At 42.2% G+C, this 27,608-nt stretch overlaps 1 protein-coding gene and 1 long non-coding RNA gene across 2 annotated transcripts in view; one reads left to right on the top strand and one right to left on the bottom strand.

The window, feature by feature from the left end:
* BAIAP2L1 (BAR/IMD domain containing adaptor protein 2 like 1) overlaps positions 1-27,608 on the bottom strand; it is a 101,498-nt gene that overhangs the window by 16,303 nt on the left and 57,587 nt on the right. The window contains exons 4-12 of the mRNA XM_006150172.3: positions 16,663-16,724; positions 16,495-16,566; positions 14,753-14,890; positions 13,952-14,104; positions 11,364-11,645; positions 8,113-8,140; positions 5,306-5,513; positions 4,323-4,400; positions 1,668-1,848 (exon numbers count right to left, since the gene is read on the bottom strand). Coding sequence (XP_006150234.1) covers positions 1,668-1,848; positions 4,323-4,400; positions 5,306-5,513; positions 8,113-8,140; positions 11,364-11,645; positions 13,952-14,104; positions 14,753-14,890; positions 16,495-16,566; positions 16,663-16,724 — 1,202 coding nt within the window. The remainder of the gene's footprint in view (positions 1-1,667; positions 1,849-4,322; positions 4,401-5,305; positions 5,514-8,112; positions 8,141-11,363; positions 11,646-13,951; positions 14,105-14,752; positions 14,891-16,494; positions 16,567-16,662; positions 16,725-27,608) is intronic.
* Positions 619-19,577, top strand: LOC106735038 (uncharacterized). Its single transcript, XR_001370476.2, has 2 exons — positions 619-1,243; positions 18,135-19,577. It is a non-coding gene; the product is annotated as an uncharacterized LOC106735038 (long non-coding RNA).

The raw sequence follows: 27,608 nt of genomic DNA, 5'->3' as shown, positions 1-27,608 counted from the left end.
GGACCCTACTCAGGGAGCTGCATCTCTCCCTCTTTTTTTCTGTGGCTCTCACTCATAGAACTTTAAAAAGAGAGAGAGAGAGCAAGCAAGAAAGGAAGCCGCCAGGTCCAGGACTCAAACTGTGGTTGGCCATTTGGGAATCCAGCACCTTTAACTACCACACAATCTGCTGGCTGGCCCCCATTCTGTTTTCTTTTTTGGGGGAGAGGTTTTTGCTATAGGGCGCATGCGCTCGCCAGAAACAGAGAGAGACTGAGAGACAGAAAGCGAGAAATCACCCCCCAGGAAGGATGGCCACACCATGACCCCTTCTCCATTCTCCTCTTGGGATCTTGAGCATGCACGCACACATGCCGGGCATGAGTTTAAGCCACTGGGTCCAGGACTTGAACCGCGGTCGACAACATGAGAGTTCAGCGATATAGCCATCACGCTAACTGCTGGTCCCCCAATTCTGTTTTTAAAAAAGTTTGCCAGAGGGTACTTGCTGGAGAGAGACAGAGAAAGCACCCACCATAGAGGATGCTTTTCCTCCATGTCTCTTTCCTTTAGGGATTTTGAGCATATACCAGTAAGTACCCAGAATGTTTCTCAAACAAACAGGCCCAGGATTCTAACCATACAGTCAGCCATATGGGATCCAGCCTCCTTAACCACTGTACCATGGGCTGCCCTAGCTGGATCCTTGTCATTTAGTCTCAGCTTAAATGTCACCTCCTTAGAGAAGGCCACTGCTGTAGACACTGTTGTGGTATGCCCCATCCTCTCCAGGACCAAGGGATAAACTTGTGGCAGGCGCACGGCCCTGGCTGTCAACGGTCCTCAGGAACTGGGCTGGCTTATGTTCAGGTGTCCAGAAATCTGGCTCCCCTACCTTCAATCAAGACAGCTCCTGGGCTGTTCCAGCTCCTGGAGTGGTGCAGGCACCCAGCTGGCCCCCTGCCCAGTGCTGTGTCTTTGTTTCCCTCTCAGGTCTTGATTCAGGGGCATACCCATGACATCCCTTCAAATCATTACCCCATCCCACTATCACATGTTTTAATTCTCTGCATGGCTTTTTATCTTTAATGCTTTCATTCATTTTTGTTTTCTGCTTCCTGTCATTAGGATGTAAGTCCGTGAGGAGCCAGAACCTGCTGCTTACCTGTCTCTGTAGTGCCTGCACTAGAACCTGGCACTCAACACAAGCAAGGACATGGCTCGTGTGACCACATCCTCTGTGGTCCTTCTTTCAGGGCTAAAGGTAATAACATACACTGTTGACACAGAGCCTGGTACAAGTAAATGTGTTGTGAAGATAGACGAGGTTACTGCTTTTAGCCTTAGGCCTCCCTTCACAAAACAATGTAAGAATGGAAGAAAATGAAGGTGGTCAGATGATTAAAAGGCGGCAGCCAGGACTAAAGGTGAAGAGGGATTAAAAACTTAATAAAATCTAGCAAACTATGGATTTACTGTGTGTCAACTGTCATTGAAAAAAACAAAGTAAAAATGAAAGGGTTATAGAGGTTAAAGAAAAAGGGATCAGGAGGAATGAAGAACACCTCTCCCACCCCCCAAATACTGGGGACGCCTCCTCTGTATAGAGAGGAGCAGAGCAAGGTGATTAAGATGGGAACGGCAGCCCGAGTCCTATACACAGGACGCTCCACGGAGGCTCTACTCACAGGAGATGTGGCTTCTGGTTTGGACACTGGTGCTTTAAAAGTAGAAGTATTTTTGGTGACATCGACCTTCTTCTCTGCAGCTGCTCCCATGGACAGGCACTCCAGGTAGTCGGGTGGGGGGATGACGACGCTGCTCTTTTCGGCTAAGTTCACGGTGCTGACACTCCTCACAGGCGCAGGGCTCCAAACCCAGAATTACAGACTACAAGTTAGATAAGGTCCTGCCACTGAACCCCACACATCCTAACTGCCCCATGACCAAGGGAGGAGGGGATTACAACACAGACACACGACCTACACCTATGCCCATGTAAAACTCGGTAATGTCTTTGCTGGTTGTAATGCACACTCAAAATTCTTTAAATGATATGACAAAAAAAAAAGCGAGGAAAAGTAGGTTAATTAGGGGCTGGCTCTTAATTAATTTAACTAAGTATAACAAGAAAATGAAGACTGTTGTAAAAACCTTAGCAAACTTAAAACTCTTAAAAAGTTTTTTAAGAACACCCTAAAAACAGTACATAAGCTTTAATTTCTTTTTTTTAAAGAATTATTTGATTTAACTTTATTTATCTTATTAATTAATTAATTTTTCTGAGAGATTTTTGCTGTAGGGCACGTGTGCTTGACAGAAACAAGAGATAGAAAGTGAGAAATTACCCCCCCAGGGGGATGGCCACGCTGCAATCCCTTCTCCTCCATTCTCTTCTCGGGATCCTGGGCACGCACGCACATGTGCCTGGCATGAATTTAAGCGACTGGGTCTGGGACGTGAACCACGGTCGACTACATGGGAGTCAGGTGATGTAGATATTACACCACCTGCTGGTCCCTATCTTAATTTATTTATTCACTTATTTTAATTTGACCAGAGAGGGACAGAGAGAGAGAGAGAAAGAAAAAAAGTGAGAAAGCAAGCTGCCAGGTCTGGAATTAGAACCGTGGTAGGCCATGTGGGTAGGCCATGTGGGTAGGCCATGTGGAGGTCCAGTGACCCTAACCACCATGCCACCTGCTGGCCCAAGCTTTAATTTGGCATTCTAGTTCTGCTGCAAGGGATGAAGCTACACAGATGGTGTCATGAGACAACGAACAGGTGTAATAGGAGGACCTGGGAGATGGTGGGTGTGGTGTTACAGGGTCTGCCTGAACAGCTGAATAGGCTATGGGTTTTTTTGAGGTAGCTTAGGGTAAATATGACCATATCAATTTGGACATGTCATTTCTGAGGGCCCACGGGACACATATAAATATCCAGCTGTGTGTCCTTGAGCAAATTCTGAAACCTTTCTGTGCCTCAGCTTTCTCACTTTTTTTTTGTTTTTAAGAGGTTTTTGCCTTAGGGTTGTATGCTCACTGGAAAGAGAAAGAGAGAGGGGGAAAGTGAGAAATCACCCCTTGTAGGGGGATGGCCACACTGCAATTCCGTCTCCTCTAATCTCCTGGGATCTTGGGAACACGTGCACACGCGCCTGGCATGATTTTGAAGTCATCAGGCCCAGGACTCGAACTGTGGTCAATCACATGGATGTCCAGTGATATAACTGGTACGCCATCTGCTGGCCCCAGTTTTCTCACATTTTAAAGTTCATTTTTATTTATTTCACACACGAGGGGGTAGGGTGAGAGAGGCAGGTACCTGACCAGGTCTAACCATGCTGTGATCCAGGCCCCGGCCTCTTAGCCTGCCAGGATTGTGGGTACACACAGGTACACCTGGTGTGTTCAGGTTGACCTGGATTTGAACCTGGGCCTTTGGTGTGGCTCCAGTACCGCGTAGCAACACTGGACCACCTGTGCCACTGTAGCTGGGCTTGTTTCCTCAGATTTTAAAATGGGGATCCGCTTCACAGGGTTGTTTGAGAATTAAATGAGTTATTCAATGTTGCAAAGTACTTGGACTAAGCAATTGTTTTTATTATTGTTACTGGAATCTGGACCAGCATATAGATTTGGGGGTTATCAGCATAGACATGCTAACTGAAACCCAGTGGTGCAGTTTAGGCCATGGGAGTGGAGGAGATGGCCCAAGGGGTACAAACAACGCAAAAGGACTGGGGAGAGATCTTTGAGGAACACCAATGGTTACACAATGGACAGAAGAGGGCCCTGCAGAGGAGACTAGAAAACAAATAGAGCACAGTCAAAAAACCAAGGCAGAGAACATTTTAGAAAATAGGGGACCAGCAGTTAGTGTAATGATTATGTCACTGGACTCCCACGTAGTCGACCACGGTTCGAGTCCCGGACTCGGTGGCTTAAACTCATGCCAGGCGCGTGTGCGTGCGTGCCCAAGATCCCAAGAGGAGAATGGAGGAGAAGGGATTGCAGCGTGGCCATCCCCCCTGGGGGGTGATTTCTCGCTTTCTGTCTCTCTGTCTCTCTCTCTCTCTGTATCTGGCAAGCGCACATGCCCTATAGCAAAAACCTCTCCAAAAAAAAAGGTTAAATAAGTAAGACAAAGAAGAGAAACAACCGGTCGATGGTGGGGAGAGTGAAAGCAGACAACAGAGACAACTGTGAAGCAGCAATTCCTGACCATTCCACAAGATCTGGGTTTTGCTACTTATCTCGGTAATTCTGATAAGCCTGAAAACATCAGGTCAGAGGTGAGTTTTCTGTTATGGAAAGATGGGAGCCACATTCATATACTACCTTGGCATAGGCAGAGTCACTGTTTCCTGTGCACTTTCTTCTAGCAACTTTGTATATGATGATGGGAACCAACCTCTCCTGCAGATGAAGAGTGAGAAAGCAGTCAACAAGTGAACAGAAAATCCAACTTGAGACTATCCTGATGATACTTCAGGGGCAGACTGGTCCACTTTTACCGGATAGGTCCACATGTGGACTGGATGAAATGAAGGCTTTTATGAATAAATATATCTCTCTCTCATATACATATACAATATTTAATATGTAACATTAATTTTATTTGGATTACCTTTTTATTTTTTGTATTGGTTTTATTTCATGCACTTGAATAATCTACACAGAAAATTGACTTAGTTATAGTAAGGCTTGTGAAAAAAAATGGAATGAAAGTACAAATCTATTTTTGTGCAAAAAAATTTAAGTTCATGTTTTTTCTTTTTCATTTTTTAGTTTTGTTATAGGGCACATGTGCTCATGAGAGAGAGAGAGAGGCAGAGACCGAGGGAGAGGAGAGGGAAGGTAAGAAATCACCTCCTGGAGGGATGGCCACGCTGCAATCCCTTCTCCATTCTCCTCTCAGAATTTCAGGCACACATGCTCACGTGCCTGGCATGATTTTCAAGCCACCAGGTCTAGGACTTGAATGGCACAGTAAGTCAGGTGGGATCTAGCTGCTCTAACCTCCACGCTACCTGCTGGCCCCAGTTTTTTCCACAGTATGCATTTTGAGTGAGCTTTTTGGAGACACTTCATATATCTGATATGCAGATTATCTTTGAGACTACATTTTTTAAAAAAGCAAAGAATGTTTAAACTACATGCAGAGGTGACTCCGTATACCTAATTAACTATGCACATTCATTGTCTACATATGCCCAGGCATACAGAAAATAGCCAGGTAACTAAACCATATACTTAATTTTGGCTAAAATGCTAATATGTGCACAAGACAAACAAGGTTTCGCAGTCACACTATGCCTCACGCTTTGGTGGTGTCATGCTCTCCGTAAAGCCAGCCATCCTTCTCCTCAGGGATGAGCAGCGTGATGACATCTCCCTGTGCAAAGCTGAGGAGCGTCTTGTTGGTACCAGCAGTATGTGGAAAAATGGTCTTTACTTTCTGCTTCTTCATCATGTTCAGTCCAGTTGCAACTGAAACAGATCGCTGTAAACTGGGATCTTCCGAGGTATCTGTTAGAATGAATGTACTAGTAATAGCTTTTCAGAGAATGTTAATCCCCATGCAAGTTCAATGAACAAATCCCAGAAAACCATCCATTCTCATTTTCCCAACACAGTCATATGGAGATTTTCATCATGTCCTATTTCCACGCCTTTGTTTTTGCTTAAATGGGACAGGGCCTGGGAGGAAGCAGAGGCAGACCATGGCCCCTGGGCTTTCACAGTGCAAAGGAGGACATGCTGCAGTGTGTGCTGGCCTTCATCTGCATTCCCACTCTGCCAAGAGCAGAGGTCTGCCGAGTTTCCTTCCCTTGCTTGCTTAATTTGGACCATGAAGGCACACTGAGCCAACAGCTCCAACTCAACTGACAACTTCCTGTGCCACAAAGAAAAGTTGGAAATGCAGATGGTCTTGCTGTAGCTCAACTTCTTATCCCTGAGTATAGAGGATGAGGCGATGATGAATCCCCTCACCAAGTGCCAGTTGGGTCTCACAGCCCTACGGCCACCAGGTCGCCTGGTCTCCTGAGGAAGGCACTGCAATCACTGAGCTCTGTGACTGGCTGAGACCACACAGTGCGCAGGTAGGCAGGCTAGCCCCTCAACCTCTCCTTCAGCACTGCCCACTCAGTTCACGCCCAGTTCAAACACAGGCTGATATTGACAGTCCAGAAAAAAATCAGTTTAGAGATTTTTCTTCCTCAAATTTTGTTAGCCTAGTAATAGATCTAGTGTAGTTAATTTAAAACAATGGAAGACCTTTCTTCTTTATTCTTGCAAAAATATATATTTTAAAGTTTCTAGAGGGTACATGCACTTGCCAGAGAGATAACACATGAGAAAGAAAGAAAACACTTCCCAGTGAGGTATGGCCATGCCACAATTCCTTCTCAGCCTCTCAGAAGTTTGGGCACACTGGCTGTTTTTCAAGCAGCTGAGGCCAGGACTCAAGATGCAGTCTGCCACATGGAATTTAGCTCTGTATATACAGCGTTTAACCACTGTACTACAGAGCCAGCTGTCTTGCAAATTCTTAGTAATATAAATTTGACTATCTCCTTACCATGCCACTCTCTACCTCAGTTGTAACAGAAACCAGCAACCTTCATTTGGCTTTTACCAATAAGAACCAGAATGGTTTGAATGACTGGACTGCACAGTCTTTATAATTTAACCTTATATTGTCATAGTATGAGGGTTCTTCAAAAAGATCATGTAAAATGTGTATTATAAAAAAAAGCATGCATGGGGCCAGTTCGATGGCACAATAGCAACGTGCTGCTTAGGAGAAGCTGCACCCCACATCATAACCAGGGTTCAAATTCTAGGCCTGGTCAGCCTGAAACAAATGAGGGCCCAAGATCTGATGAGCTGGAGAACTGGGAGTCGAGAGGAAGGGGCTCATGGCATAACTAGACCCTTCGGATGGTGCTCATCTTTCTCTCTCGTGTGTGTACACACACTCTATCATGAATTAAAAAATTTTCAAAACCTAAAAAACTATACAAAGATTTCAAAAACTTTCCATACCAAAATAAATTTGTACTCATTTTTCCACCAATTTTTGAAATATCCTTGTACTTCCTTCAGAGGCAACTGACTACAGACTATCATTTCCTCTGCCAAACAATCCTAGTCAACATTCTGGAAATCTCATTTTTTGCCCAGTGGCTTGAAATGCTATAATCTGTGGGCTCTGTGCAGTACACCTTCTCAAAGGGCCTGGGAGCCACCCCACACAGACAGGTTAAATGCTACAACACTGGCCTCAAGGGTCCTGGGTGCCAAAGAGTATATGTGGAGAGTAGAGCCTAGCCAGTGAAACAGCCTGAAATGTCTGCAAACGATTTATTGAAATATAGTGAACAAGGTTAAGAAATTTAAGTAGTTTGAACTTAACATTTCCAGGAAGTGTGAGGTACTCTGTGAGAGATGAAAAATGCTGATTTAAGTTCAAACTAAGTCTACTGGTAGGATTAATAACCTTGTCACGTGAACTTAAGTTTGTTTAATTGAAAAAGATATTTTTAGGGCCAGTCCATAGCCTGGTGGTTAAAGTGGTTTGATCTCACATGGCTGACTGTGTGGTTCAAGTCCTGGAGCTGGAGGCTTGAAAAACACACCAGGTGCATGTGTACACGTGCCTAAAATTCTGAAAGGAGGGAAGAAATGGAGGAGAAGGGCTTGCAGCATGACCACTCCCCATGGGGGTTGCTTTCTTTCTCTCCCTCTAGCAAGCAGATGTACCCTTTTTAAATAAAAAAAAAAAAGAAAGAAAATTTATTACAATTGCCATCAAATACGGAACAACTAGGTATATTCTATCCCATTAGTTTTTAAAATATAATGCCTCTCAATAGTTATGTTTATTTGATATAAACATTAACCAGTATATAAACTTAATATATGCTAAAGGCAAGTGTCACTTATCATAATGTCTTCTAGTCTGGACTTTATTTGTTTTGAGGTGTAAGCCAGGGCTGAATGTATTTACCCTACCTGTTTGTTTACTTTTACCTCACAATACATGTATCAAAAATATTTTATAAATTATTCTTTAAAAATCTAAAAAGGAATCTATAAAAAGAAATGAAACTAAATCTCTTACCTGTTGAATTATTTATCCTTTCTGACGTCTGTGCAACTGTTGTTGCTGGGTTATTAAACATATCAATCAAAGGACTGGTATATGCTTTGGCTGAAGGAGCTGGGGGCATCTTTGATGAATATTTAGAAAGGGTGTCATAATCCTTGCCACCCTGTGAAAAGATTCTGTATTAATCTTACATTAGCATAACACAGCAATGGAAGTATACAGATCTTTAGGGCTATCTTGTATCACATACTTTAAATTCCACTCTCTTCCCCAAATTCTCATTTGTAGGGCAATGCCCCACTTTGAATTATTTTGAGTATCACACTCTTTTTTTTTTGAAGAGGTTTTTGCTATAGGGCACGTGAGCTCGCCACACAGAGAGAGAGAGACATAGAGACAGAAAGCGAGAAATCACCCCCAGGGGGGATGGTCACGCCACAATCCCTTCTCCTCCATTCTCCTCTCGGGATCTTGGGCACGCACGCACATGCGCCCGGCATGAGTTTTAAGCCACTGGGTCTGGGACGCGAACCACAGTCGACTACATGGGAGTCCAGCGACATAGCCATTACGCTAACTGCTGGTTCCCGAGTATCACACTCTTTTTGTTTTCCATTTGTCTTCACTGTCTTTTAAAAAAAATAAAATAATTAAAAGGAGTTACTTTCCTCCCCAGCAACCACCAATCCATTTTTTGTCTCTATAGAAGACAGGCTCCCTCTCAAGTGCTGCTTGGCTATAAAATTCTACATTCAAGGGACCAGCAGTTAGCGTAATGGCTCTGTTGCTGGACTCCCATGTAGTCGACTGTGGTTCAAGTTCTGGACCTGGTAGCTTAAACTCATGCCAGGCGCGTGTGTGTGCGTGCTCAAGATCCCAAGAGGAGAATGGAGGAGAAGGGATTGTGGCATGGCCATCCCCCCTGGGGGGTGATTTCCTCGCTTTCTGTCTCTCTCTGTCTGTCTGGCGAGCATATGCGCCCTATAGCAAAAACGTCTCCATTAAAAAAAAAAAATCTACATTCAAAATAATTTTTCCACAGAATTTAGGATGCACGGGAACCAGCAGTTAGCGTAATTTTTTCCCTCTCTGTAGGTTCTTAGAATTTTCTCTTTGTCCTTAACATTCTAAAACTGACCTAAACCCCTATCAGTGGTTTTTTTTTTTTTTGCTTTGCTTTGCTTTGCTTTGTTTTGTTTTCTCCATTTGTCCAAGATCCCTCTGGGCACTATGTTAAAGACCACTACCAGTATATCTGCAAGGGCTAGGATTAGAATAAAGAAGAGAGGAGGGAGTGAGAATGGTTAGGCTTGGGATATGCTTTGAAAGTGCAAACAATAGGATACAACAGAATGGAAGATTGTGGAGGTGGAGGATTAGGGAAGTTGGTTGACAGTTTATGTCTGAGCTACAGGAAGACAGAAGGAGCCATGTCTGGATGGGCAAGCCTGGGAAAAGCGGGCTTAGTGTGAAGAAATTGGTTGTTTGGTTCAGAGCAGCTGAATTTGAGATCTGGGTAGCGTTTACTTATCTTCTGGCTGTAGTATTTTTTTTTTTTAATCCTTTTTCTATTTTTGTACTGTGCTTGGGGGGAGTACTTTGGCTTAGTTTTCCAAGTAGTTCCACTCTACCTATTGTTTTTTTTCTTTTGGGAGGGTGGGGGTTGGGGAGAAAAATCCAATTAAAATTTTATTTTACAAATGTTTCAAACATACAAAAGTAAGAGAGAATAGCATAGTACATCTTCAGGTACTTAACAGCTAGCTTCAATAATTATCACTTCATGGCCAATCTTGCTTCATGCATATCTTTGTCCCTATACCTAGACCATGCTTGGATTATTTTGAAGCAAATACTAAATGTCTCACTTGAACTGTAATAACCCACTTTAATTAATTTATTTTTTCTTCCCAAGTTTTTGCCATAGGACAAGTGTACTTGTAGGTGAGGAGAGATAGAGAGAGAGGGAAAGTGAGAAAACACCCTTCCAGGGGTGCTGGCCTTGCTGGAATTCTTTCTCCTCCATTCTCCTCTTGGGATTTTGGGCATGCATGCACGCACATGTGCCCAGCATGAGTTTCAAGCCACTGGATCTGGGACTCGAACTGTGGTTGGCCATGTGGGAATCGTCGCCCTAACCACCATGCCACCTGCTGGCCCCAATAACCCAGTTTTTAATATGCAAGATTTCTAGTAGATTCTTCTTCTTCATCTCATTCTATAGATTTCTGCTCTGCCAGCCTACTCCGTTGTCTCCAATGTTAGTGATGCCAGTTTTGCTTGTTTGTTTGGTGTCTCTTTTTATACTATTGGTTTTCTTCACTTACTCAGTGACTCCTGGGTGTCTGTACTTTATGACCGTCCCTTTGTAGTGTATACATTCTTTTTATTGTATATGAATTTCACTTGTTTTCATGACTAGAGACAACCCATCGTCATGTTGGTGGGGAGAGGGCCCTCCTCTCAGTCCAGATACGCTGTTTGGCTTCTGGAAGGAGTCCATGCTGCCTGTTCTCTAGCACAAGTGGGGAATGACCAGCCCCCCAACCAGCTACAGGTCTTTTTCTACTTCACATATCCACATGCTGAGCTCCCAGCTCCCAGCTCCCAGGGGTGGCGCATACTCCCCACACTCCTCGGCAGTCTTGCCCTGCGTGTGCAGGGGGCCGAGGTCTCCTGCTTTCGCTTTCCACACACCGATCTGGTTTGATTTCTAGAGACTCATTCAGTGTTCCTAGTGCACTGATGGCACTTTCTCCTAATTCCCCTTGTGTTATAGATCTGCTTTGTAGGTAGTCAGCTGGTCATTTTAGAGGGCTTTAAGTGGACAGGCAGGGTGTGGTCACAATACCTGCTGGATCCCAATCTCCACGTGTGTTGGTGAAAAGTGACAAAGCCCAGCTTCAAAGAACAGTAGACTGCAGTGTATGAATTCAGTACCTGGAACACTTTGACTACTCTTTGCCTTACATTGCAACGAATAGCACCAGTTTTCATTAAGACACCTATACTTCCTTCATTAGGAATAAACTTACAAAGGTAATGGCATTAAGCACGGTACAAAACATCTGCACAGTTAATTCCAAACCTGAAGGCAAGGGGATAAAGCTGAGAAAAGTCGAGGTCAGAGGTTCCTTTAAATAAAGCATCCTTGGCCCCGGCAAATCTGGCCCAAATCCTATCAGACAACACACACTCGAGATCTTGTACAGAGTTCATTCCTACCATGTTGCTTCTCTCGATCATGGGTGAAGGCTGGCAACTGTTGTTGCTGGGTTATTAAACATATCAATCAAAGGACTGGTATATGCTTTGGCTGAAGGAGCTGGGGGCATCTTTGATGAATATTTAGAAAGGGTGTCATAATCCTTGCCACCCATGTTGCTTCTCTCGATCATGGATGAAGGCTGAGGTGTTCCGGACACTGGCGTAGAGGCTGGAGTCTTTATTTCTTCTATCATGTTCATGATTTTCTCCGGTACTTTGGTGGCATCACCACAGGTTTCCTGCCATCTAGGCAGTTTGGAATTAAGTAATTCTGCAGACTATAAACCCAAAAGAAACCAAAGACAAAGATACGCTGGTTGAAGAGCTAACAAAAATGACATCATGGGCTACCATTGATAATAAATACCACCAGAAGGGCAGGAGCTCTGTGTGCATCTAATTTGGGATCGTCTGCTTTGTCTAATTTGCTGAAAGTGAGGTAGGCTCTGGCTCTAAAGAGATTTACATGTTCCCTCAGTGTTAGTCTTAACACATAGGTAAGGCTAATATGGAGATTGTAAGTTTGTCAAAAACTAAAAGGGGAGAGTTGAGCAATGATGCTGTATGATCTCCACTATTCTTCAGATGGCCCCAGAAAGCATCTTCCACTTTCTTCTTCCTTTTTGTCCTCTTAAAAGCAGCACCTCCAATGCAGGTGATAGGCCAGAGCAGACTGACAAGTGAATCAGAGTCTGTCCTTGGAAGACGCATGGGATAAGAGGACACAGGCAGGGAGAGTGGTAGGCAGTGCTGAGGGATGCCCTTGCCATAGGCTGACTGAGGCCTGGCAAGAGTTAGACTGTAGAGATGAGGCAGAGATAAGTCCCAAAGGCCTGGAGGCTTAGTTAGAGGTGTTTTGCTCCCATAAACCTGGCTCTGCTTCTGGCTACTGGACTCAAGGAAGTTTCCCAAAGTCTTTCAGAAATCCCTTTTCGAAGGGAGCAATCTGGTTAGAAAAGTTAAGTGGGGTGGCCTTTGCGATGGCAGTCAGACCCCTTCTGCTCAGACTTTATTAAGAGTGTCTGGAAGTGCTGATATGTATCCCAGGGGAGGGCAAAGTCCTCCCCTAATAGCACCCTCGTCCCTTACTATCCCCCTGACACACAGGGGCAATGACACACCATGGACCGATTGCATGAACGTGCTTCATCTAAGAGCCACTGAAAGGGCTGGGATGCTTTAGCTGGGGTAAGGGAAGACAAAGTGATTCTGAGGTACAGGTTGTCAAAGAAACTTGTTTTTTTGTCTCTTTATAAACCACAACTGGGACCCAAAGTTAAGTCTAAGAAGGACTTGGCCCACAGTTAGAGTTCTCTGAAAACAAACCAGGTTGCCTGATGGTGGGGCATGGACATAGGAAGATAGCGGCAAGGCAGCTTTTGTCCATCTCTATCTGCCCTCACCATGGAAACAGAAATTTCTAAAGTTAGCTCAACAATGCTGAACTAGTACTGATGCCCTGTTGACAAGAGCTCATCTAGTAAGACATTTTTTTGATGTAACAATTTTAGATTTTAAGTATTTAGGTTAAGCAGCTAAATATGTCTTAAAATTTCAAGAACTTTATAGAATATATAACATATACATATAAGGTCAAACTATTTTCCCCTTAGGGAAAAAAAAGCAAAAAAAAAAAAAAAAAAAAAAAGAGGAGGTTGACTTACACTCAAGCTTTGGCAAACCTTCTCATATTTTGGACCACTCGACTTTAGTTAATTATGAACAATGATGAATATTTGACCTCAATTAGTGTTAGTTTTGAACTGTTACATAGGCCCAATAGAACTAAAATTAAAAAATTTAAAAAAAGAAGGAACCAGCAAGTGGCATGGTGGTTAAGGTGCTGGACACTCCTACATGGCTGACAGTGTTTTGAATCCTGTACCTGGTGGCTTGCTTTCTTGCTTTCCCTCTCTCTGGTCAAATTAAAATGAATGAATAAATAAAAATTAAGTCTTTAAAAAATAAGAGGAAAGGAAATATAACACATTGTGTAATGATTCCTGGGAATCTGATCTCAGGTGCTAGAAGAGAGGTGAGAAAGTCATTCAGTTGAAGGGATCATGAATGAATAAAGAGGAGTGAACAAGTGACACAGACCAACTGTCCTGATGGATGTGAACAGGGGTCTGTGGCCTGGGATAGAACTGCAAGTGACCCCTTTACACAAAGCCACAAGGTGAGCATCTCACACCACCAGGAAAGGAGGCCCTGGGGCTGACCAGGTCTCGCCCTATGGTTCTAGTAAAGACCCTGATGCTGAGGACCCATCAGAGAAAGCCAATTTGTAGGTGAGAAAAGGAAAAAGGTGCTTTTCTCAGTTATAAGGTATTGTTATATGCGGGGTATACATTGGCTCTGTTACTATGTTAATTAAATATAGGCAGACATTTGATCATTTCATCTGGATTTCTGTAAGTTCACATGTTAGTGTTAGACCAAAACCTGGCCTTTGGAATGTTCTCCTTGGCAAAATAGGTCCATTGCTTTATATCGAGCACATATGGAAGGCAAAGCATGCTAAGAGCATTTAAATATGAAATAAAGGGATTAAAGACTCAATGAAATCTGCTATCACACCTACCTGTAAGTGATAATAATGTATGTGGTTTGCAAAGCTACAGTGTTTGTCAATCAGAAAGCAGACATGCCTTTTCTCTTCAAGTAGAGCTTCTTTGCAACCATCTGCAATGAATTTCTGGATTTCACTCTGGCGAGAAGTAACAGTCTCTACATACTAGGAAAACAAATAACAATTATACAAGTATGATGTGAGGCATCAGATAGCTGCATGACCTGACATTTATCCTCTGCCACCTTTACACTTGGTTTATTTTGATAATAGAGTAAACACTCAATGCAGATAAACATTAGATGAAGCTGTCCTTTGACCTGAGTGGATACCATCATTCTCATAAGATCCTTGATTCCTATGTGGAGAAGTTGCCAAAGGCTTTACCTTCCCACTAGGTAATGTGCATAAACTATTACTTTGTACTCCAAAGATATGATTGCATTCTACTGGAAAACGCTGTAGGCTTTGGAAACAAAGTTCCAAGTTCAAATCCCTTAACTGGTCAAGGTTAGTCCATATGACTTAACCTAAACCTCTTGCCCATCTGTAAAATTGAGGACAGTAATGCTAATCATGGAGAGTCCTTTCTCTTCCCTGAGTCAGAAGAAAATGCCGAGGTTTTTGGGAGGCCACTGATTTATTCCTAACTCTAGAAAATGGCAGTCTTCAGCTGGGTCTAAGTAAAAATGCTACTTCAACAGTAGTGTAACAGTGAGTGAAGTATAGACTGACTGAGGTAAGGAAGCCTCCTGTTAAACTATACAAACTATCAACAACAAAAGAAAATAAAACAGTGCCAAAAAAGCTCACCTCAATTTCTTTGTGTTCGTATTTTAATGCGTTTCGTCCTCCTTGACTTTTCCTCCTAATTTTCTTCAACTCAGCTTGAGATTTCTCCAAAGAATCTAGTTTATTCCTGTGTTCTGCCTGGTATCTTTTTAGAGTCGCCTGTAAGTTAAATGTGTTTATTTTACTGTAGTACCCACAAACTGTCATGCAATCACTTCTGCTCACACTTCCACCGTGCATGGCTGACCATGGCCTGGCACCTTCACGCCCACTCTTCATACCATCCTCATGATGACTGAGCACTTATACCCACCCCCTTCATCACTGCTTTGTTCTAAATCTCCCTGTTTATCTGAGAGGCCAGTGACCAGAAGGGCAGCTCTCTGAGGATTTCTTTTATTTCCTCCAAAGATTTCTGGATGATAGTGGTCAGTAAGTGCTTTGGTGAATAAACAATATTAAATCACATGTTCCTGCTTGTTTTATGACTCCAAGGAACTGAATGAATGAATGTAATTGCTTACAGCTACTTTGGGTATACAGAGCACTGTTTAAGAACACAGGGTCTGAGGCTTAACAGACCTGGGTTAGAATTCCAGCTTCAACCCTCTCTAACTGTGTGATCTCAGCAATGACTTATTTTCTCTAAAATCCATGTTTTCTTTCTAATCTGCAAAGTGAGGGGTAATAAGGTTATCTATGTGGGTTGCCCCTGTAGTGTAGCAGTTAAACCCTGTGCACAGGGAGCCTAATCCCACACGGCCAACCATGGCTTGAATTATGGTCCTGGTGGCTTGAAAAAAAAAACAAAAAACAAACAAACAAAAAAACACTGGGCATACATGTGTGTGTGCCCAGAATCCTGATGGGACGGAGGAAAGAGGACTATGGCATGACCATGACCCACTGGGGGGTACTCTTTCTCTCTGGTGAGCACATGAGCCGTCTGGCAATAAAATAAAATAATGGCATCTATGTTATAGAGTTTAAGTAGGGATGAAAAAATCAGAAAATATACATAATGCTTATGGCATTAAATACACCTCAGCAGTTGTACATGGTCCTGTGGTCTTCCACCAGGAGTGCACAGAACACATGTGGGTGCGGGCAGAAGGCCTCATGGGACCATGTGCATGAGGGAGGAGAGGATTTCAGGGTAACCTGCACTACTTACTGCCTCAAGGGGGTCTTGATAAGGAGAAAGAGGACTCTGGATGGAAAAGAAAATGAAGTACTTGACAACAGACAGGGAAGATGGTAAGAGCTCTCTGTACTGGGGCTGGAGGGCTAGACTGAAGGACCTAAACAAAGCTGCTGGAACAGATAACCCTAGTCAACAGGCCAGACACCATGTAGGAGAGATCTCTGCAGAGTGGACCTGGGAGCGCCCCTGAGCCCAGAATGTGTTCTCCCATGCATGACTCACATCCGGAAGTGCTGGTTTATGAAGGTAACAGCTGTTGTAACACAGACGCAGATGTCCCAGCACATATGCATGTTCTCTGAAAACAATGCTTTCTAAAAGCAGTGTGATTTCTTGCAATATTTTTTTCTATGCTTTTTAAGAAGGATTCTAAGTGTTAGCAAAAACGAGCCCACTCAGCCCAGAAAAAGCTTGTCAGTTTTAAGCATTTAAGTATAGATCAACACCAAGCTCCGCTACAGCAACTTGTATTTGTTGCTGTCCTATAAACACTGGGGGAAAGTGTCACTGAGAGATCAGGTACCCTGGGGCTGGAGTTAGAGGAAAATCAGGCACTCACGTTCATATATTTTACATCAAGCTCTGTCTTTTTCTCCAGTTCATGTATAATCTCTTTATGGAATCTTTTGAACTGTTAACAAAAGAAAATGAAAAATCACACCAGGTTTGAGACTTTAAGCAAAATAAATGAAATACAATAGTGTAAATATGAAAATAATTCACATACATTTTCATCAAGACTTTCGTTGAGTTTCTTGTGGGTGCTTGAAATCTCTATGAGGACATGGCCTGTGAACAAAACCAAATATGTTAGGGAACAAAGACATTGCAGAGTTGTGTAAAGATATTTGAGAAGGTGAGGGACCAGCGGACAGTGTAATGGTTACATTGTTAGACTTCCATGTAGTTGACTGTGGGTCAAGTCCTGGGTTAGCAGCTTAAAACTTACACTGGGCATGTGTGCGTGTGTGCCCCAAGATCCCCAGAGGAGAAGGATTGTGTTGTGGCCATTTCCTCAGGGGGATGAATTTTTGCTTTCTGTTTCTGTCTTTCTGGAGAGCACATGTGCCCTATAACAGAAAGATTTTTGCTATAGGGCACATGCGCTTGCTGGAGACAGAGACAGAGACACACAGAGAGAGGCAGAAAGCAAAATTCACCCCCCCAGGGGGATGGCCACACCACAAGCCTTTCTCCATTCTCCTCTGGTGATCTTGGTCATGCATGCACACATGCCCAGCATGAGTTTTAAGCCACTGGGCCTGGGACTTGAACCACGGTTGACTATGTGGGAGTCCAGCAAAGTAACCACTATGTAATCTGCTAGTCCTGCAAAAATCTTAAAAAAAAAAAAAGATATTTGGGAAGGTGAAATAGTGGAGGAAAACACAGAACACTGCTGAAAGGGTCTTTGGGCTTCACACCTTGAAACACATTAGGAGTACGAACTGGACCACTGTGGTGGGTTCCAGAGGGACAGAGTTCACAGCAAACTTATTCCATGACATTGTTAATCAAAAGAATACCAACTCTGTCTTCAAATCCAGTGTTCCTTCTATATTTACCTGTTTCCTATGATGAATTTGATATATCTGATCTAATTTTGAAATTCTTTTTTCTTGTATTATAATTGGATTTTAAAAATAAATTGATAAATAAATTAATCTCTTTAAAAAATATTTTATATATTCAATCATTATTCACCACTTAGCTTGTAAAGTGAATTTACCCAACGTGAGTATACTTCACACCAGTCGAGCTGAGGATACTATACATGTTGAAATTCTCTTACAAAAGATTACCTCACTTATCATAGCAACTAACTATAGGAACAGGCAATTTATTTTTATCTAATCCCAAGGGTAATCTGATTATCTGTCAGGCATGAGAGACAAAGGCTATTTTCTTTTTCTCATATTAGTTCTTGAATCATTCTGGAAAATACTAACCCAGGGGAAACTGTAGCAGAGACTCCACTCTTCCTCTATCTCCTGGGTTTACACCAGTTCTCTAAAACAAGGGTAAGTCACATGACAGAAGAGAATGTTCCAGGGCAAAGGAGCCTGGCTCCAGAAAGCGGCAGTAAGATCACTTGACTTGCAAAGCAGCTCATTTGTAGTTGGTGGTAGTGTGCTAACTCTCCACCACTTTTTTCTGATAAAGATGAAAAAGACCCTCTCTCTTCTAATTTATCTACAGGAACCAAATGGGTCTGATATCCAAGAAACAGAACAAACATCCAGAATCATTTGGAACGATCACCTCTACCACCAAACCTTTGTACCAAATGACAAACTGCTGGGCGGGTTATCCTGCAGTTCAGGGGCCAGATAAAGGGGAATTCTTGTGGCAAACTGAAAGGCTGTAGATGAGGACAAATTAAAATTCAGGCAGTGGTAGAATGTGGGGAAAGAGAAAAAGAATACAACCAACTATGGCCTCAGTTACTGCACCTTGAGACAAATGACTCCAGCATGCCCTGCTCTAGAAACATCTGAGGACCTGACTCTCAGGTGGCAGCCCAAGTTTCCCCTCATTTTCGGACTCAGAAATTCAGCCTGGGCACACCACTTGGCTGTCCCTCATAGACAACATGTCAAAAGCGAACTCACCGACTAGCCCACATCCTCTAATTCCAGCTCTTGGCTGCCACCAGCCTGTCACAAGGGTTGACATCTTGCAAAGACTCGTTGATCCCCTTGTGCGTATAGTGGATCACCTGGGCCACCTCTGGGGCAAATCCTTGCCCCCTCTTCATCCTGCCTCCTTGGACACCAACCATGTCAACCATTCCCAAGCTCTGGAATCCTATTCCTGCCCAGGATCCTGAGAGGGTATGTGAGAATGACACATGAAGACATGTTTATCCAGTGATCTGTTCCACCAGAGGTGGGAAAGGACTCCCCTGTCAACCTCCTTGGCCCCTCAGCAACATTCGAATCCTGCTAGTTGGACCTCTTAGGAGATTCTGTTCTCCATGCTCCTTCCTCATTCCAACATCCCTCATCTCTCTGCTTGTTCTCTTCTGGATCATCTTCCTCACAGGTGTCAGGGATCTTTCTGGAATGCAAATGTAACATGCCACTTCCCTGGTCTTCCTATGGTGACCCAGATAAAGTAGCTCTGAGCAATTTAGCCATGGCTGGTGGTGGTGAAGGAGAATGTCCTTTAAGTATGTAATCTTGTAACATTATACTTTGTGAGGTTATAAGCATATAACCCAGACCCTTAGTGCCATGAGATTCTAGGGAACTCTAACAGAATAACTTGAGATGTGAGAGAGTGAGGGCACTCATGGTCTGAACCACTAAGTTAGCAAGGGCCCCACAGGTTAGGGTTTGAATGCGTACTCCAGATTTGTGTACTCCATTTGCTGCAAACTAAATCCCTGATGCAATGGTGCTGAGAGGTGAGACCTGCACGAGGTGATTAGGTCATGGGGGCACCACCCGCCCGAGTGGATTAAGGCCAATATAGAGGAGTGAATTGGTTGTACAAGGTTGAACTTGGCCCCTTTCTCATCCTTCTGCCTTCCGCTATGGGATGATGAAGCACAAAGGCCTCTCCAGATGTGGGCCCCTTGGTTTTAGACTTCTCAATGTCCAGAACTGTAAGAAATAAATCTTCATTCTTTAAAAATTACCTAGTGTGATATTCTGTTATACCAGCACAAAATGGGCTAACACAACATTCTGTCTTTAATGATGCTGATGTCTTTCTCCTAAAACTCAACATGAACAACAAAACAGAATATTTCAAAAGAGTCTTAAATGATCAAAAAATTACATTAATATGTAATTTCCTGTCATTTAGTAATTTTAGATATTGGGAATTACTGTCACATCTATTTAAAACTCATAAGCAGGGGTTGGTAGGTGGTGTGGTTGGTTCCGGGTGCTGGACTCCCACATGGCCGAGCATGGTTTGGGTCCTGGACCTGCTGCTTGCTTTCTCACTTTGTCTCTCTCTCTCCACCTCCCTTCTTCTTTCCCTCCCTCCTTCTCTCCCTCTCCCTCACTCTGTCCCTCTCTGGTCAGATTAAAATAAATAAAGTTAAATAAAATAATTCTTTTAAAAAAAACAACCCATAAACAATTTAATTCCTTGTTGAAGACGAAACATAAACAACAAAAGCCACTCCAATTATTTGAAAATCAAGTATTCTATCCTTGGCTAGTCAGATCTACTTAAAAAATAATTTTGCTTAAATTATTCAGAGTGGTTCAGGCTAGAAGCAAGGCTTTCACATTTTTTCTCATACTGTTCTCTTTCATAAACTTTATTTCTACAACCTTACATAACGTGGATCTCTGACAAATGTGCTTCCAAAACCAAAGAGTGTGCTAGTATGCACACGCTTGTGGATGCTAACCTGCTTGAACCTGGTGCTCTGGCCTTGCCGGCCCAGCCCAGCTGCACACCCTCCAGCACGAGCCACACTCCTGCCTGTGGTTTCTCCACAGTGTGGTGCAGAGGCTCAGTCAAGCAGCCTATTCAGTCTGTGGGCAAGAAGGGCCCGCCTGACCTTCACACAGTTCGTGGGATTAAATGCCGGCCTCACAGCAGTAGCCACTGAGTCCTCAATCATAAAAAGGACCAAGACACATCTCGGCTGTGATTATGCAAGCTGCTGAAAGTGCATCTTGAAATAGAAGATGAAAATGGCCTTTGTGCTCAACCTGTAGAAGTTTAATCTTACACAAAAACAAGGGTTACTTTATGTTTGGAAATGTTATGCTGTATGTATTTGTTTATCCTTAGTCTTGTTACCTACTTTTTCATGAGTTACATTTGAGAGGGGGAAAAAAATCCCTGAAAACATTTGAGGGTGGAGTCTAGAAGGCACAGCCCAGATTCAAATGGAGCAGAACTAAGTATGTGCCCCGACAGGAACTGACTCGTCGATCCCAGAAATCCACATCACCTTGTACATAGGATCAATGGTTTCCTTTTTTCCCCCTTTTAGGTGGAGTCAACATTTTGGGAAGAAATTCACAGTAGTTACAGTAATGTGACTCAGTCTGAATAGATTTTATTTATATATATTATTAAAGTTTATTTAATGAGTGAAAGAGAAAGAAAATACATGCACACATGCTTGATGTGTTAAGCTACTGGGGCTGGAATTTGAACTGTGGTTGGTTATATAGGATGGGGCTCCTGAACCACTAGGCTATGGGGCTGTTCTAGTCATTGAACTAATATATTTTCCACTAGATAATTCCTCAGTAATTACAGCAGAGGAATCAGACAGGGATTCAAAATTGACTGAGTGGCACACAATGGAAAGATTCTTTCCATTTATATTTGATCATGAATAATCAGAACATACTCATTTTCAGAGTGCAGGGAACAACACTGAGTCATATACTACTTCCTACATGTTACTACAGGTAGAATCAGCAATGAAATGACAAAGTGGACGCCAACCTACAACTGGCATAAAGTTATACCATACATACAGGCTAAAGTAAAACTGACCAAAGCTGTCACTGGAAAAAGGACAGCATTTTTGGGACAATTTTCCAAACAACAAATGTGATGAAGAGAAAATACAATGGAAGTGAAAGCAAACTACAGAGATGGAATATGTTAGATAAACAAGATTAGAGTCGCTCACAGTGACTGAGTGCAGAGGCAGATTAGTAACCACAAGCATGTGACCAGACTTGAAAGGCTTTGCCAGTCTCTAAGAATAGCCCTCAATGGCTTTCCACCCCCAGTCCCTGGACGCAGTCTAAGGTGTCTCCGCCGTATCAATACTGTACAGATAAATAATGTGCAGGTAGGACTAATGCCAAACAGGTGACAGGGTAAGAATTTCAACAAGAATTCCTCAAAAAAATCTAGCTTTTGACTTAACCAATTACAGGAATATGATTCTAATTAATGTCTTGTACAGAGAGAAAAAAATTTCTATGCTAATGAACTAACAAACAAACAAGAGGGTATATCACGCAAAAGCCAGCTTGAAAGAGCTAGCACTGAGACCAGCAGATGGCATAATGGCTATGTTGCTGGATTCCCAATGTAGTTGACCACAGTTTGAGTCCCGGACCTGGTGGCTTAAACTCATGCTGGGTGGGACCAGCAGTTAGCATAATGGCTATGTCGCTGGACTCCCACGTAGTTGACTGCAGTTTGCGTCCCAGACCCAGTGGCTTAAACTCATGCCAGGTGCATGTGCGTGTGTGCGTGCCCAAGATCCCGAGAAAAGAATGGAGGAGAAGGGATTGCAGCAGGGCCATCCCCCTTGGGGGGTGATTTCTCGCTTTCTGTCTCTCTGTCTCTGTCTGTCTGGTGAGCGCCTGCACCCTATAGCAAAAACTCTCTCAAAAAAAAAAAAAAGAGAGAAAAACTCACTCTGGGTATGTGTGTGTGCATGTGTGCCCAAGATGCTGAGGGGAGAATGGAGGAGAAAGGATAGCAAGGATAGCGGTGTGCCATCTCCCTGGGGGATGATTTCTTGCTTCCTGTCTATCTGGCAAGCACACACACCCTATAGCAAAAGCCTCTCCCCGCCACACACACACAGACACACACGCAAAAGTGAAAAGTAAAAAGAAAGAGCTAGTAGGCCAAGTGAGTGTAGGACAGTTTAGTACCAAAACAGTTAAAGATTCATTTGCAACATTCACAGTAAAGACTGGTTTGGGCAAAAATCATTAATAGATGCTGAATCTAGGGTACAAAGTTGATGAGGAATAAGATATTTGCATAGTCTGAGAGTGTTTCCCCACAGATTGTTTCCCAGTGAGTAACAACAGAAAAAGCATTTACTACACAGTGTAAAAATCAGATAACACCTCCGCTAGACAACCAGAATTACATTACCAATGAGAGGAAAATGAACCCCCTTGTGCCCAGATTTGATACTCAGTGGACACATAATGACCTGGATAGCATTCCGGCTGGGAAAGTGTAATCTCAACCCAATCATGTCAACCTGGCATTTGAAAATTAAGATTTTGTATTTCTGATTATTTGTCCCTGTTTAGTGTTTCTGATACAGCTTTCTTCCCCTGCCAGGACTTTATGGCAGTATTACATATTTATTTTTATTATTATTATTTATTTTTATATCAGTATGCATAGTCGAACAGTACCATCAATCAGCTGGATATAACGGATATTTATTTAATACTTCATTTAACAGAACGAACACATTCTTTTTAAGCTCACATGGAACATTCACCAAGGTAGACCGCATTATGGGCCATAAAACACACCTCCCGAAATTTAAAACAGGAATCATACCGAGTAGGATCCCTGACCACAATGGAATTAAACTAGAAATCAATGACTAGAAGATAACTGGAAAAACTCCAAAGTATTTGGAGACAAAATAGCATACTTCTAAATAACACATGGGTTAGAGAAGAAATCTCAAGAGAAATTTAAAAATAGTTTGAACTAAATAAAAATATAATATAAAAGTTTGTGGAATGTGGCAAATGAAGTGCTTAGATGGAAACTTACAGTATTGAATAAATACATTATAGAAGAAAGCTCTAAAATCAATAATCTAAGCTCCCTCCTTAGGAAAATTAGAAAAAGAAGAGAAATATAAACATAAAGCAAGCAAAAAACAAGTAATAAAAATTGAAACACATGGGGGCAGCAGATAGTGTGGTGGTTAACATGCTGGACTCCCACATGGCTGACCATGGTCAAGTCCTAGACCTGGCAGCTTGAAAATCACATCAGGGGAGCTGGCTGGTGGCTTGGTGATTAAGGGTGCTGGACTCCCATGTGGCTGACTACAGTTCAAGTCCCAGACCTGGCAGCTTGCTCTCTCTCTCCATCCCTCTCTGGTCAAATTGAAATAAATGAATGAATAAATAAAGTTAAATAAAATAATTTAAAAAAGAAAGAAAATGTGCGTGTGTACCTAAAACACCAGGAAGAGAATGAAAGAGAAGGGACTGCAGTGTGGCCATCCCCCTGGGGAGTGATTTCTCATTTCCCCTCTCACTGTTTCCCCTACCACCACCACCACCACCACCACCACGAGCACAGGCACCCTAGGGCAAAAATCTTAAAAGAAGAAAAAAAAATTAAATACAAATCAATGAATGAAAACAAGAAAATAGAGAAAACAAAACAAACAAACAAAAAAACCAACAGTGAAACCAAAAGCTAGTTCTTTGGGAAAAAAAATAATAAAAAACCCCCCAAAACATAAAATTGGTAAACTTCTTGCCAGACTGATGTATACAAAAAGAGAGAAACACAGATTATTAATATCTGAAATAAAAGAAGGCCATCGCTACTGAGCCATGGAAATTAAAAGGATAATAAAATAATATTATAGAGAAATTTATACTCCCAAATTTGATAATCTAGGTGAAACAGACCAATTCCTTGAAAGACACAATCTGTCAAAACTGACACAAGTAGATCAGTCCCATAGCACAGAGGTTAAGTACTGTGTGGAGGGAGCCAGATTCCACATGCTTGTCTGTGGTTTAAATCCTGCTCCCAAGGCTAGGAAAACATGCCAGACATGTGTGTGCATGCATAAAATTCCGTCAAGATGGAGATGGAAGAAAAAGGATAGCAGCACAATCACATGCCCCCCATTGAGGAGGTTGCACACTCTGTCTTTCCCTCCCTCCCTCTTTCTTCATAATACCAGTCAGTGGCATGGTGGTTAAGGTGGCTGGATCCCACATGGCTGACTGTGAGGTTCAAGTCCCAAATTCAGTGGCCTCAAAAACATGCTGGGTATATGTGCATGCATGTCCAAAATTCCAAAAGGAGAAATGAAGGAGAAGAGATTATAGAGTGACCATTCCGCCAGGGGGTTGTTCCCTCCATCTCCAGTAAGCACATGCCTTCTAGCAAAATTTAAACCAATGGATCAGACCATCTACCAATCAATCGATCTATCTATAGTGCAGCCCCTATGGCCTAGTGATTAAAGGAGTCAAGTCTTGGGTCCAGTAGGTGGTATAGTTGTTAGGGCTCTGGACTCCCACATGGTTGGTCATGGTTCAAGTTCGAGACCTGGCAACTTGAAACTCACACTGGGCACATGTGCATGCATGCCCAAAATCCTGAGAGGAGAAAGGATTGTGGCATGGCCAAATCCTAGGGGGTGATTTCTTGCTTTCTGTGTCTCTGACTCTCCAGTGAACACATGTTATCTATAGCAAAAGTCTCTCAAATAAAGGAGCCAAGTCTCACATGCCCATCTATGGTTCGGATTTTGCCTCTGGTGGCTTGAAAAATATGCCAGGTGCATGCACATCCTAAATTTGGATTTGGACAGGATGAAGAAATGGAGAAGGAATTGCAGCATGATCACACTCCACTGGGAAGTGCTTTCTCCTTCTCTCTGGTAAGTGATTGTGCCTTCTAGCAATTAAAAAAAAACAAAACTAAGAAAACCCATTTGAGAGAATATGACAGAACTCTGATGAAAGAAACCAACAAAGATTTAAGTAAATGGATAGATATCCTCCAGTTTGCAGAAGGCTTCCCTGATTACATGAACCAATTTCCATGATAAATATTCTCTTATACAGACTGAATATCCCTTATCTACAAAGCTTTGGACCAGAAGTGTTTGAAATTTTAATTTTTTTCAGATTTTTAAATATTTGCATATGCATAATGAGATATCATGGGGATGGGACCCACATCTAAACATAAAATTCTCTTACATTTCATCTACATCTTATAGATATGGCCTGAAGGTAGTTTTATATGGTATTTTTTGTATTGCAATGTCTTGATTGTGACATAAGATCAGAGACGAAAATTTCCATTTGTGCAATCACATCAATGCTCAAAAGATTTCAGATTTTGGAACATTTTGGACTTTGGGCTTTCAGCTCAACCTGTATGTCTTATTGGTTCTGTTTTACTGGAGAACTCAGACTACTACAATTATCACCAGAACTTTGAAGGACATCTTGGTTGCTTCCAGGTTTTGGCAATATGCCACTTTGGTTTAGCAGTTTCTTACAAAGGTAAACATAGTCTTAACATACAATCCAGCAGTTTTCTTCTGTGTATTTGTCCATATGACTTGAAATCTTAAGTCCACAGAAAAGCCTGCACGTGAATGTTTACAAAAGCTTTATTCATATTTCCAAAACGGGGAAGCAATCAGGATGTCCTTTAAAGGGTGAATGGACAAATTGTGGTATACACGTACAATGGAATATTACACAAAGATAAAAAAGAAATGAGCTATCAAGTTACAAAAAAATGTGGGGCAACCTTACATGCATGTTGCTTAGTGAACAAAAATCAGTTTGAAAGGCTACATGCTTTATGATTCCAACTATCTGTATAACATTCTGGAAAATGTAAAACTATAGAGACAGTAAAAGATTACTGGCTGCCAGAGGTTCTAGGTGTTAGATACAGTAATGGTGGATTATATATCACTGAACATTTGTCAAAAGTAAAAAAACCAAAATAAAAAACAAACAAACAAACAAACAAAAAAACTACAAAGTGTGAACCCTAATGTAAATGATGACCTTCAGTTAATAACGATACATTCATAGTGGTCATCAACTATAACAAATGAACCACACCAATGCAAGATGCTAAAAACAGGAGAAAGTATGTGCAGGGAGAGAGGAATACATGAGAACTCTGTGTAAGATATGCTTTTTTTCCCCTATAAATCTAAAATTGCTCTGGGCCAGCAGGTGGAGTGGTGGTAAAGGTGCTGGATCCCATATAGCTGACCCTGAGGTTTGAGTCCCAGCAGCTTGAAAAACACACCAGGCACACATGTGTGGTGTGTGCCCAAAATCCTGAGAGAAGTGGAAGAGAAGGGATTGTGGCATGCCCATACCCCCAAAGGATGATTTCTCACTTTAACTCTCTCTTTCTCTGGTGAGTTTATGCACCCTACAGCAAAAACCTGAAAACAAACAAAAACCTAAAACTGCTCTGAAAATTACTCTTAACTACAAAAACCAATCCCCCTAAAAACAAAACAAAACAAAAAACAAACAAAAAACAAAACAGTAACAGTTCTGAAAGCTGCAAGTGGGTAGGGACTTGATGATGATTCTCTGTTACCTGTATGGCTCAGAGCTTGCCTGACACAGAAGAAGCCTTAGATGTCTTGTACAGAAGTAAACTAGTGAAGAGATGAATGAAACGAGGACTGTAGTGAGAAAGAAAGGAAAGAAGTACAGTAATGACAGGAAAAGAAAAACTTGAGCAAAAGCTGGCATTTGTAATATTTGCTTTTATTGCTAAACACATATTTATTACAGAAGTTTTTTTTGAGAGATTTTTGCTATAGAGCATGTGTGCTCACCAGAGACAGAGAGACAGAAAGTGAGAAATCAACCCCCTGGCGGGGGGGGGCCACACCACAATCCCTTCTCCTCCATTCTCCTCTTGGGATCTTGGGCATGCACGTACAGAATGAGTTTTAAGACGCTGGGTTCGGTATTTGAACTGCAGATGACTACGTGGGAGTCCAGCGATGTAACCATTATGCCATCTGCTGGTCCCTATTACAGAAGTTTCTTTCTTTCTTTCTTTTTTTTTTTTTTCTGTAACTTTTTTTTTTTTTTTGTAACTTAATTTACATTCTTTCTCTAAGCATCATCATAGCATACAAAATGTGATTTCCCATCTAGAATACACTGCATAGTGACTTAATCATGCATATTATTATCCAAAATTTTCTAC

The sequence above is a fragment of the Tupaia chinensis genome, unplaced genomic scaffold (assembly GCF_000334495.1).
Source record: "Tupaia chinensis unplaced genomic scaffold, TupChi_1.0 Scaffold000279_1, whole genome shotgun sequence".
Lineage (NCBI taxonomy): Eukaryota > Metazoa > Chordata > Mammalia > Scandentia > Tupaiidae > Tupaia > Tupaia belangeri.
The sequence above is the reverse complement of the archived record's forward strand: the minus strand, read 5'-3'. Positions and strand labels throughout refer to the sequence as shown.